The following is a 12,825-nucleotide window of genomic DNA, read 5'->3' on the forward strand; positions in this document are numbered from 1 at the left end:
CATCATTTAAACCAACAGTTTGAGTTCCTCCAAAATGCTTTGGGAAGAAAGTTACTGCAGCTTCCCAGAACACTGCAGGGTTAGAAGTTCCTTGAAAGTACAAGGTATATGGAAAATTATTGTAGGACAAGAAACTGATGAAAGTGGCAGATGACTAAGCAGGTGATGTGATAAAACTGCAACATTAGGACTGCTGTGGAGAGGTAGGAAGAAACCCCTTTATGGCACAAGAATAGATGAACATCCCACTAAAATGAAGATGGTAAACTCAAAGCTGGTGGTAGAAAGAGTGTTCCATACATCTTGAAGTGGTTCCATCACCAAAGCCAAGAATTTAATGAAGAGACAAAGCGGGAATGGACATGTATGTGGAGGATAGTTAACATTCTCTTTATTGGAACGTCAACAACTATTTCATGTGTCAAGGCCTACAAAACCACCTGAGAAGCAGAGCCTTTTCCCAAGGGGTCGGTGTTAGCTGCCGTTGCCCAGCAACGCGGGCCGTGTCAGCCGCGGATGTGGTACCTCATCCCCCGGCCTCTACACGCGAAGCTGCTGGCGGCCATCCCGGCTCAGGGCATGCACCCTTTCTGCTCTGTGCGGAGCCAGCCACGGCGGGCCAGCCCTTACGGCGGGCACCACGCGTCCCCGGCCGCAATGCCGGGCCCCGTGCAGGGCAGGCCGGCGCGGCCGAGGCGGGGCCGCTTCGCCGCCGCCTTGCCGGGAGGGGGCCGCGGCGGAGGGCGGGAGCGGCGGATGCTCCCGCTGCGCAGGCGCGGGGCTGCGTTGGCGCCAAGCTTCGAACGAGGCGGCCGGGCTGGGGGTCTGCCGTGCCCCCTCATCCCCCGTCGCCTTCCCTGCCCGCCCTGCCCGCTCCGCCCGCCTCGCTCCCCTGCGTGAGGCGATGCTGCGGCCGCTGCTCCGCCCGAGGCGCCGCCGGCAGGTAACGGCCCCGCGTGTGCCTCGGCCCTGCCCCGGAGCTGCGCTGTGCCCTGAGGGTGTCACTGCCTCCCCTCGGGCGTCCCCCCCTCTCCTCACAGCCCGCCGAGGGTCCGCAGTTACCGGGTGTGACTCGGTCACGGGAAGCGGGGGTTGGGTTCCGTCCCCGGGGACCCCGCGGTGACCCGGCGGGGCTGCACAGGCCGCGCTCCGTGCGCAGTCATTGCCCGGGAGGAGCTTCCCCTCACGGAAAGCGGCGCGGACTGGTCAAGTCGCGCTTTTAAAAATGTACTTCTCAGGCAATGTTGAGTTCCTCGGTGTTCTGTCTTAATGCTGCCCGTACCCTATTTTAAAGCGCCCGTTTTTCCTAAGGTTTTGGTAAGGCAGCGTGTGGGAAACGTGATTTACTGTGGAAGGCATAGATGTGTTAAACGGTGAAGTCTCACTATGGGCTTATTTTACATGTTTTTTTGATAGAACCGTGAAACCGGCAGTGTCTGCTCCACTTGAAAGCAACTTTGAATTAAATTCTTGACATGTAAGTTGTACGAGTATGGTTTTTAGAGTATATATGTGATACTACATATTCCATCCTATCACGTAGTAGTGAGTGTGGGGTTTTGATTTGTGTTTAAAATACCTTAGAAGTGTTCTGCCCTTTCCATCGTGTCGTTTGTTTGCTGAGTGTTTTCATTATCTCTGGTATAATTCCCTTTGCTCTTGTCTGTTTTTTTCCCACCATGTTCATCATTGTGGTGGTTGAATGCTCGCATCACTGTCAAAGCAAAACAAGCTGGGCTGTGGCACACCACAAAATGCAGAAAAGCCAGCCTAAGATATTCAAACAGCAGTGTATGAAAGTGTTTTATTTCTTCTCAGGCTCTTCAACTGTTCCGGTAACTTAATGGATAAGAAAATGGCTGGCAAACCAGTGGAAACACTAACTTTCTTTGACATATTTAAGGCACACTGCAGTGAATCAGGTACAGCTTATCTAAAGTAATTCTTACTAAGATTGCTTTCTGGGCACCAGTATTTTCTACATATTTGCTGTGTGTTTCACAGGAAAGCTTTATGCAAGTTGTTAACTGCTGTTCTTGCCCCAAACCTGTATTTCCTATTACCTAGATTTCTTCAAGTTTTTATTTGTAGTTTTTGTACTTCCTTTTTTAGAGTTGTCACCTCTGTACATACCCACATGTAGACCAGGCTTAGTCTTTTGGTAGAGATACCTGTGGTTGTTGGTAATTTTAAAAGGAACCTGTTTAGCTTGCCACTCTGAGCGAAACAAGAGAAACTAAAAGCCAGAGTATACTTGTGATTTTAAACAAACTGGATATTTTTCTGGTCCTTCAGTTAGCTTGTTAATGGTCTGAGAATTTGGGCAGACATCCCTGTATATTTGTGGTTATCAGAGTCCAAAGCCATCCAGAAAGAAGCAAACCAGGACTATGGCAGTGGCAGGAGCGATGTGTTTTGCTGTTAGCATTTAAATGCCTGGTGTGTTTTCGCATCCTCCATGGAGGAACCTTTTTCCTTTTCATGTGGATTTCTGTATGTTTTCCTTTGTAGATCTAGGACCTATCAGTCTTAATTGGTTTGAAGAACTCAGCGCAGAAGCACCCCCATATGAGCCCAAATCCTTTGGAGAGGTTGATGGGCCCTATGGCTGGCTTGATCAAACAGCTTTTAAAACTCCAAGAACAAAACCCTCTACATACAGTCAGCTGGCATCAACCCCACTGCTCTTTAAAGAACAAAATGCAATATTGCCACCTTCTTCTCCTGAAAAAGAGCCAGATCAGAAAAAAATAAGAGCAAGTGAGTAACTTTTTTTTTAACCTTCTGTTGCAGCTGATGATCATTATGTAATAGATAATGCTACTGCAGCAACTGTGGGACTGAAAAGCTTATTTTAGTAGTCTTCTGAAGATCATCTATAAAAATGCAGAATTAATCTCAATAGTGGATTCAGATTGTGAAAAACTGGCAACATATAAGCAAAATTCCCTGTATAAATGATACTGTTGTGGTCCAAACATTCTAAGTACTGTTAATATGAGGGGATATGAACTCAGTATAACCTGTTGACTGCAAATCAAAGTGAATATTTCAGCAGTCTAATTTTTTTATGTGGAAGTTTTGAAGCTTTTAAAGGGAGAGAATCATCCTTATCATGATAATGTGGGAGGAAATGTAGGGCACTCCTTAACCTTTCTTGGAAAGTTTTAGAAGCACCATCAATTTGGGTTACTGAGATTGTAAATTATAGAAAAAAAACTACATTTTTCCATTTGGAAAAAAAAAGTAATTTTGTGAGGTACTTCTCATGCATTATTTCCAAATCCCAAGTACATCATGGAAGTACATGTCACTCTGCTCCTTTCTGGTGTACCCATCCTCCTTGGACAGCCAGAACCTTTTTTATGGAGAATGTATATGCAACATTGTCTGTAAGAATATCTTCTTTGGAAGAGTATTTAACCTAATTCCTGAAGTATGTGATTGGTACATCTGCTCTGTGTCCTTCTGATAAGCTTTTCTAACCAGAAACACAAGACTGCCTTTTATTACCAGAATTGTTCTTAGATCCTGTGCAAATTCTGTGAAGGGTTTGAGCGGTGCTGCTGTTCAAGTATACTTTATAACACTACTTCCATGGAATATTGTAACTCTCTTTGTTCCTGCTCAACTTCTGCTGAGAAAATGTTTCTTCTCAATGTGTAGCTATTTGTATTTTACAGTGTAAAGTCCTTAGGGAATTCCTGGTTTCAGGAATTTCATTTGGCAGTTTCATAAATAGCAAAGAAAGGAGCCTTATGATAGTTTATTTCAAAATGGTCCATTTTGGTCTGCATATGTGCAAAGTTCACGTGTGACTGCCTGAAATATTCTATTTTCTTGGTTAGAGCCAAATGGCTCTTGTGAAAACAGGTGCCTGGATGGGAGCTGATGGATTTCATATCTTGCTGTGGTACCGGGATGCACCTGTGCTGTGCATATGAACTCAGGAACTCAAAAGCAGAGAGAAATGCACAAACTAAAGTGTAATTTTTGATACTAAGGTTGTTTGGAAACTTCAGAGTAGAAATTCCTGTTAGTAGTTGATTGTCCATGTAAGGGTCTCACTGTTCATAGGGTTCTGCTGGCTATTTAGTGGTTACATTGTCTTTTGCCTGGAGATGCTTTGCAAATAAAGAGATGGTGCTGACAGTGACAGTGACTCCAACAACAGTTCTGGAAATAATTTTTGCTTTTTGCTGCTTATCTGAATCAGTAAGTGTATGACTTAGTAAATTTGAGGGTAAACTGCACAAACCTGTGTTTGCATGTATTGTATTTTTGCTAAGAATAACTTGTGCAATGACAAGAAAGGCACAATGCAGTATATTAAAACTGAAATGGAATGGAATATATGACTTGATTAATACCAAGTCAATAAAGTGACATGATGAGGGGTCTTCTTGGCTGTGCATTTGAAACATGTTTAGCATTGGTTGGATATAAAATTTGAACATATTTAAAGTACTAGAGTAGAAATTAGGATTGGGTTGTGGTTTTTTTGGGTTTTTTTGGGTTTGTTGTTGTTGTTTTGGTTTGGTTTTGTTTGGGTTTTTGTGAAAACTCAGCTTTAAACTTCAAAATTGAAACTGTTACCTGGAGTTCTGCAAAGTTGTGCTATTATTATCTTCTATGTTGTAGATCGAGAGAATTTGATAAGCCCAAGTAACACAAGAAGAAAAATAGACCAAGAAAATGAAATGCTGGCTTCTCCTTCTGGTACCTTCCACAACTGCCTCACTGCTAGGTATGCTAAATATGTCAACACAAATAGAAAATAAGCTGGACCTTAAGCAAAAAGTAACATTTAACCCACCATATTTGACTATTGAATTTTAAGAGCAGTAAATAGTCTTGTATGTCTTATATGTTTATGATACATGTAGGTTGCTAAGTGAGTTGAAAATAAAACAATAGCTAAATTCGAAAATGTCCTTGCTTTCAGGTGATCATTCTTCATATTTTTCTACTCTTTCACAGCTGGAATACAAAATTTTTTAACATTATTTCAACTTTCCAAGTTCAAACATCCAAAGAAAGAGTAGTAGTGATGTATCATGTACTTCTCAAATAGTAAAGCTATTTGTTATATTTACTGAGACTTTTTTTTTAATAGTAGCCTTGATTTTTACAGACTTATGTCTGTATTTCAGATAAATTTTATCAAAGTACTTGTGTTGATTATAAGAAGAGTTAAAGTAGTTATTTAATTGCAGCCAATTTCCCTGATTTCATACAGCCTATTATAAAATGCATGGTTACGTTAGAATTTATTACTTGTCAGACAAATCATCACTGAAAATTATAATATTTACTGAAAGAAAAATGTTACAGTTTATAGTGGACTTATGGTAATGTTTAAAATATTGACTGATGGTTAGGAGGAATCTACATTTTATCTAGTCAGGGAAGTAACCATGGTGCAAAGAAAAGAAATAATGGAGGTGGTAATATATGTAATGTTTGAAATATTCAATGATTTTAAGAAATTGAGACATGAAATTAATATTATGGCTTTATTTTTCTTTTGCAGTCCAACTATTTTAAGGAATAATTACAGAACACCTCAGAGAAATAATGTCCCTGGTTTGTATCTTCCCTTTTTGGTTCTATAAAATATTTGACATCTCTAGATAAAAACCCATATTTTTTAGTCACTGTTTAATGTCCTTTTTATATAATGTTTTTCAGGTCCATATGGAAGCTTGTTTTACACACCAAAACTTTTGGAGGTACAGATTTTATTCATGCATTTTGTTTCCTTTTCCTGAGTTGTACATTTAGAATTTGGTATAGAAATTATATATATGATTGTTAAATGTATTTCTAGGTCAGAACTCCAAAATGTATTTCTGAAAGTCTGGGAGCAGAAGTGGATCCAGATATGTCCTGGTCAAGTTCTTTAGCCACACCTCCTACCCTTGGTGAAACTGTGATAATAGGTATTTCTTAAAATGAGCAATTGCTAAGGGTTTAAAACTTCTAGTCTTGACACTGGAAGTTCACTCAGTATGAACTGTTTGGTTTTTCAACTAAAAAAAGACAAAATTCCTACAGTGATTATTAGTGGGTGCCTTTAGATAATGCAGCTCTACACAGAAAACTTTTCAGAAGTTTTCTTCCTTTGGCTGAGGGGTTAGGGAATATAAATTAAATAGAAATAACATAGCAAAGCATAGAAAGAGGATTAGATATGTTTCCTTTGTCCTGTCACTTAACTAGAAACTGTTGGGCTAAGTTAAATGGGTTTGTTTATGCAGTGTAAGATGGTGGCCTGCTGAGTTAACCTGCCAGCAGCAGTGTTGTGTTCAGCATTTTAACCACTCTCACTATGCCTGCCATCAGAATCAATCCAGTGCGATGGACTGGGATACTCATCCAATTTAAGACCTGAGCTCCTGGGTTCATATTTCCTGGGTTGTTTGGACGGGGCAATTTCTGGAGCTCATTTACTGCACAGCTGCACAAACAGCTGTGTCAGCAGAGCTGTGAATGAGAATGAGTGAGTGATAATTGCTTCAGTGGTAACTAACAGTGATGATAAACATCAAGCCTCAACCTAAGGTGTTGGTGAAAGTGAGATTTCATTAGCATATGATAAGCAAAATGAAGTTTGACTGTATGATTTGTTGATGAAAATTCATGAGAAAATGGGGAGATGTGGATGTGTTTCCTTAGCTTCTGATATTGCTCTTTTTCATGTTGTTAAACTACCACTGTATAGAGTATATAAAGCATATTAAGAATGAATTCTAGGACTGGGAATTTCTTTTGGGATGTAGGGGATGGTACTATTCACAAGGCTTTTGAGTTGTGCTATTTTGGGTGTTCTTTGGTCCGGAAAGGTGTGAGCTGAAGAAGGGCTGGGGAAAGTATCCATACCTTAATGATGATATTCTGGGAGATGAGCTGTGGTTTGAGTTCTCATTCTCCCATGTTGTGGATAAGCCTAATATTTTATAATAGTGATGTCATGCTCTCTGCCTTCTGACACCTGTAAAAATAGAGCTGCTACACAGAACCTAGATGTTGTGCCTATGAAATATTTTAATATACGCTCTTCAGGCATTTTAAAAATAGGGTTCACTTTCTCCTTTTTTTACAAAAGTGAAGATAAGACTGCTGTTTTGGGAGGAAGTGGGAAAAAAACCCAAATTCCTGAAAGGCTTGAAGATCTCATCCACATCTTTGGACAGAAGAAAATGGGGAGTAGTGCCATGAATAATTGCTTGAAAGGGGAACGACAGTGCTGTTTCAAGGTGGTAACTGGAAACAGCAGAAACCATAACCTGTGGTTTGTGCTGTTACAAAACTGCCTTTGTACCCTGTCCATCCTCCTCATCTGTATGACTTTTTAATTAGAACTTTTAGTTTTTAGTAGTTTATTTATAGATCTGAGAGGAATTTAAAATAATCCAATGAAAATCCTCCCAAAACACAGCTGTATTTGAAAACACACAGCAGATCACTCAGGAGAAAATAAATTGACTTGTCTGTCTCGTTCTAAAGCTAGAGAGAATGATTCTGTTTCTGAAGCAAAGCGACAGGATGGAAGAGCTGATACAGTAAGTGGTTTTAAGAGCTGTATTCTTCAATTTCAGTTAAGCTATTTGGTTACATGTTTACATTCCTTGAGCCAAGAATAAAAAATTCCGTTGTTTTCATTTTAAGCTCTCCTATCTGTTTTTTTTTAAAAATTACTGCTCACAAGACAAAATTTGCAATACATGGTTGCAGAATATGTTCTCACAAATAACCCTCTCTGAGGAATATTTTTTGCTGTGCTTATTAAAAAAAACCAAAGCAACCCCAATCCCCCAAACCACTTGGCTTCTGCAGCACTCAGTATTATTCAGAGAGGAATCAAATCTAGGAATTATGTTACTTATCTGAAGATTGATTTTTCTGGTTTTTCCCACTTCCATCAGATTTTTGGAAGTTATTCTTTGGGAATAATGTGTTGCTCTCAACCTCTACAATCAAGAGTTGAAACTGAGTATTAATTTCAGTCCTTTGATAGTGGTAGGGAAAGTTCTTGCATAATTGGAATTTGACACTGTGTATATGAAAGCTGAATGGTTATTGAGACTGAAGACCAAGAGTGGCATTAAAAGGATTCAATTACAAATTTAAGTTGGATCCTTAATGACCTGAAATTTCACAGTTAACAAACTGTTACAAGTGAAAATAGGCAAAATGTCTTTGTCCTTCCTCATATCTCCTTTGTTCCCTTTTTGAGAAGATTACAGTAAACTGCTGAATCCATTTACTGCCCTGAAGGCGACTTTAAAATGGAATCTGATTTGCATCAAAAATGGGGATTATCTGATTATTTGTTTTATCTGAATATTTGTTTTTCATGTGTACCTGTGAAAATGTTACCTTTCATTTTAAGAGATGGAGTCAGGTACTGCAGTAAATGTTTAGAGTTCTGTCCTTGACAATTAAAGTGACACTTACTGGTGCATAATTTAACAACTTTTGTCTTTGGTTTACAGATTTTACACAACGGTTTTTCGGAGCATGATAAATGTCCTGGGATAAGTGATGCAAGTATGCTGCCTGTACCAGAGACAGTAAAACTAAATGCTGAAGATGACATCAAAGATTTGGGTATGCATTGATGCTTTACCTAATAAGTATTCAGTGAAGCAAGACTGAGGATAAAAGTACATTCTGTGGTTTGGGCTGTTCTTATGGCTGGTTTGTTCTGCCAGCTGTGTACTGTGAGTCCCTGAATTGATTCTCTTTTTTAAAATTAATCTAGCCTTAAAAAAAAGGGAGTCTGTTGAGTCAGTGAATTAAATCAGTGTCCTGGTTATGCCATGAAAGTCAGGTTATGGTGCCACTGGACAACAACCAGATTAGTACTGTGAAGTGTGTTCACCGCAGCTGGAGAGGTGAAACTGTAGAAAAGCTGAGACAGAAAAATGGTACAGGCTCAAGGGGGAGCAAGACTACTGCTTCTAGATATTGAACAGGCTTACTTTATCATGAAGTTTCATCCCAGCATTCACTATTCTGTGGGGAGCTTGTTTTTTGTTCTTGCTGTATCCTTTCTTCATTTACTTCACCTGTTCAAAATAGGTAGTTCAAAATTTGACAAATCCTTTTGGGAAAAAAGTGTTTCTAATTTCTTTAAATGAATGCAGAAAATACAAAAGACAAGGGAAAAAATATTTTCATTCCATGTTTTTAGATCACATTAGTGAACAAATGAAAGTGTACATTTCGGTGGGAGGCTTTTTGATTTTAGTTGAGAAATGAGGTCAGAAGAGGAGATTATTACCAGATATTTGTGCAGCATGCATGGGTGTAAAAGGGTGCTGTAGAGATTATACTTGCTAGACAGGACAGTATATCCTTAGGATATACTGTCTCCTTATCTGAATTGAATGACCTGCTCTAAAAATAAGGTTTGGTGGTACATGTAAGAATTTTAAAAGAATCAGTTTAGAATTTGATAAGGAGAGCTAAGAATGCTAGCATCAGGAAGCATTGTTGCTTACAGATTGATATAGGCCTGCTGTTTTTATACCATAGGTTCAAATGTGCTGAAAAGAGTGTGTTCGGTAGTAAATGTATTCAAATAATCTGTAATTAGCAAAATACTTATAGAAATTAGGCACAAATTAATTTATCTTGGTCTGTGTTCCAGTAGGTCCTGTTACATTGCATACTACAGTAGACAAGATCAATTAATGTCTTAGAAAAATAAGAGGGAGAAGAAGACCATTTGTCTTAAGAGCTGAAAATAACTTTCAAGTGTTTCCCTTTTCCTACGTCTTCCCTTTTTGATAATTTGGCATTTGAAGATGCCATGTATCAAAAGGACAGGTCCACGTTTGTAGCTTTCAGATGTTGGTTTTCTCTGGAATAGTTTCATAAAGTACAGTAAGTTTTACTAAGTATACATTTTGTATCAGTTAAAGAAAATAAGATCATAATACATCAAGTCATCAAATAATATCATCCTCCAGTAAGTTTAGAAGTCAGAATTAATTTCCCTGATTTTTGTTTTTCCCTGGCATGAGATTATTCAGTGTACAGACAGTATCTGTACAGTCTTTCAGTTAGTGCTTGTTTTCTTTAATCCTAAAAAGTAATGTCTTTTGTTTAAGGAAAAACAAATAAGCTGTGTCTATGTAGAAAGCTGTAGTGACAAGTTATCACAGTGTGAAAGGATATGGACACAGAAGTTGCTTCAGAGGAACGTACTTTGGTGAAGGAAAATGACCTACCTATCCGCTCAATCAGTAGAGTTACAGTTTCTTCGTTTTTGAGATCTTATTTACCACTCAGGCAAAAAAAAAAGAAAGCAAAGAGAATGCGGAACTTTCTATGCCTACAACATCAGCGGGAACCTATAGTGCATGTATTGCAAATAATCGGTTGTGTGTGACCAAGTACTGGGAAATCTCCTATGGACTTCGAAATGGAAAATCTTTCGGATATTACGCTATTTAAAAGTTCTAGTAGGGAAAGTTATAGAGTCTTAAGTTAAAAAAATTATACCTAAAAAAAGCTAATGGAAAAAGTTAAGCTATTGGTTATGGGCCTAAGGAAATCAGAGGACTGTTTTCTAGGTACTTTATTATGATTTCTGTGATATGAAAAAGCCTAAAAAAGCAGTCTGTACATGAAACCTGGTTTTGAATGAAGACTGCTCTGATAAGTGGGTCTCATTTCATACATTTGAGAAGGTAATATTTTTATTTGGCATATATATACTCTGCATAGTAGAGTTTGGGTTATTTTACCTCCATTGCATGTTGTTTCTAAACAGAAACAAAAAATTCTCATTATTTTTCTAATATTTATGTCAATCATGGAACTACTTAAAAGCTTCCTAATCAATTACAAGCCTGAGAATATTTCTAAATCTTTCTAGATACTGTACTATTTTATATCACAGTAGAAGACAATTTAATAATTAATCTTCATATAACAGTTTCTTTAGCTGCCAGTTACAGATAAAAATTGGCAGCTTCTTAACCTGCCTGGTACCTATCATCAGGTATAAATTTTGGAAGAAAAAACCAATATATTTATCTTGTCAAATTTTCTACTCGCTCTCTGTAGGGGGAAAAAAATACCCTTTTGAGACAGCCAGGTTTCATCTTGGCAGTCTTAGCCACTACAGAGAAATGCCAGGGCATTTACATGTATTTCCTTTGCCTCCTGTTTCCTCTAACAGCTGCTTACATTTTTCTTTACCAACTCACTCCTGAGTACAGGTCATGACTATAAAATTGAAAGCTCTATTTAACAATACTGTTCCCAAGTTATTTCCTAAAGCATATTTTCTTACTTCTTTTACTCTCTCCATCTTCTCTAAACTCTAGAGTCGGAGGTGTTAGATGGCTTACTGGGTGAGATGGATAGCCTTGAGGACGCACTCAGGATGCCAGCTGAATCCAGTGGAACTCTTTTGCTGATGCCACATGCTCTGGATGCAGTAGAGAAATATGAGATAAATCCAGATAAAACACAACAGAAGGGGGATGTTCCCTCTCAGAAGCCTAATGGAAGAAAGAATGGCATTTCACAGGAAGTCAAAACAAATAGCTGGACTGAGAAGAGCCACTGTACTCAAGTGAACGGTTCTTTACTCCAAAGCACCAGTGAAGATACAGATGGTAAAGATGGTGGTTTAATAGGACAAGAGAAAGAATTGGAGTCTCTTAGGAAGGCAGGAGATGTGCATGATTATAGAGCGCACAAGTCCTTTGAGAATGAGCAGCCTGTGAAAGAAGGTGTGCACTCTCCATCAAGCCAGTGGTCTCAACTGAACTTATCTGGTCTTGACGAAACTCACCTGGAGATGTCTGTATGTAGTTCTCCACCCTCTGACTTATGTAGGGAAGAAAAGTCATCACTAATGGCCAAGGATGATGCTGTGGAAACATCTTTACTGAACTCTTCAGGCTTGATAAAAGCACAAAAGCTGTTGAGTGTGGATTTGTCAGAAAAATGCTGTGAAATTAAAAACACTGAAAACAACCCAACATCGGAAATAACTCCAGTAAAATCTGTGTCATTGAGTGTTCAAGATCTAGTGTTAGTAAAAGGATGTGCAGCTGAGGTTTCCAAAATGAGCTTTTTAAACTGTAATTCTTTTTCAATTGAACATGCAAATGTCACAGAGTGTTCTGTAGTCCACAGTGACAAGTCTTCCCTGCATTTAAAAACAGCTTCTAAATCTGTCGTAACTGATGTTCTGTCTCACCCACTTGTGTGTAGTGCCAAATCTCAAGATAACTCTGATGACCTACATTTAATAAATAGTGAAAATACTCTTAAAAAGTCTGGTTTTAAAAACCTGAAGACGTTACCCAGTCTGAGAAAGAGATCCAAGAAATTTATTTATAGACTAAATAATACTTTACTGTATCAAGAAAAAATACAAAAAGAAGTAACCTCTGAATTACCTATTCATACTGCATTGCCACATTTGGAATCTGATTCATACGAATTTAGAGGCTGTCTGGTAGCCAGTGATGTTGAACAAGGTATATTATTAAGCTTTTCATCATTTGTGGAGAATTCATTATTTATTATGAGCCTTTCATGTAAATGTTTCAGATAAAATAATGTAAAATCTTTGTGGAAAAGTAGGTGGGCAGCTGGGAATCAACATATAGGATTGATCTGTTATAAAGTGATAAGGATAGCATAATTTTCAAGTAATTTTCTGATAACTTTTTTCCTAACAGGTTAATTTCTGGAATTGAAACTTCCACCCTGAGCCATTATTGTACTTGACAAGCTTAGTTATCTTTGTCAATGCTGCTTTTACATCCATAGTGTCAAGGGCCATTTTGT

General features: G+C 38.6%; 1 protein-coding gene across 4 annotated transcripts in view; it reads left to right on the forward strand.

The window, feature by feature from the left end:
- The first annotated feature begins 859 nt into the window (after positions 1–859).
- Positions 860–12,825, forward strand: part of BRCA2 (BRCA2 DNA repair associated) — a 33,972-nt gene continuing 22,006 nt past the window's right edge. For all 4 annotated transcript variants that reach the window (XR_009485367.1, XM_059838837.1, XM_059838838.1 and 1 more), the window contains exons 1-11: positions 860–943; positions 1,417–1,477; positions 1,819–1,922; positions 2,512–2,760; positions 4,642–4,747; positions 5,534–5,586; positions 5,692–5,732; positions 5,831–5,942; positions 7,510–7,565; positions 8,499–8,613; positions 11,346–12,512. Coding sequence is in view for 3 of the 4 variants with exons in the window: in XM_059838837.1 (XP_059694820.1) it covers positions 1,476–1,477; positions 1,819–1,922; positions 2,512–2,760; positions 4,642–4,747; positions 5,534–5,586; positions 5,692–5,732; positions 5,831–5,942; positions 7,510–7,565; positions 8,499–8,613; positions 11,346–12,512 (2,005 nt within the window). In the remaining variant the exon portion in view is untranslated. The remainder of the gene's footprint in view (positions 944–1,416; positions 1,478–1,818; positions 1,923–2,511; positions 2,761–4,641; positions 4,748–5,533; positions 5,587–5,691; positions 5,733–5,830; positions 5,943–7,509; positions 7,566–8,498; positions 8,614–11,345; positions 12,513–12,825) is intronic.

The sequence above is a fragment of the Haemorhous mexicanus genome, chromosome 2 (assembly GCF_027477595.1).
Source record: "Haemorhous mexicanus isolate bHaeMex1 chromosome 2, bHaeMex1.pri, whole genome shotgun sequence".
Taxonomy (NCBI): Eukaryota; Metazoa; Chordata; class Aves; order Passeriformes; family Fringillidae; genus Haemorhous; species Haemorhous mexicanus.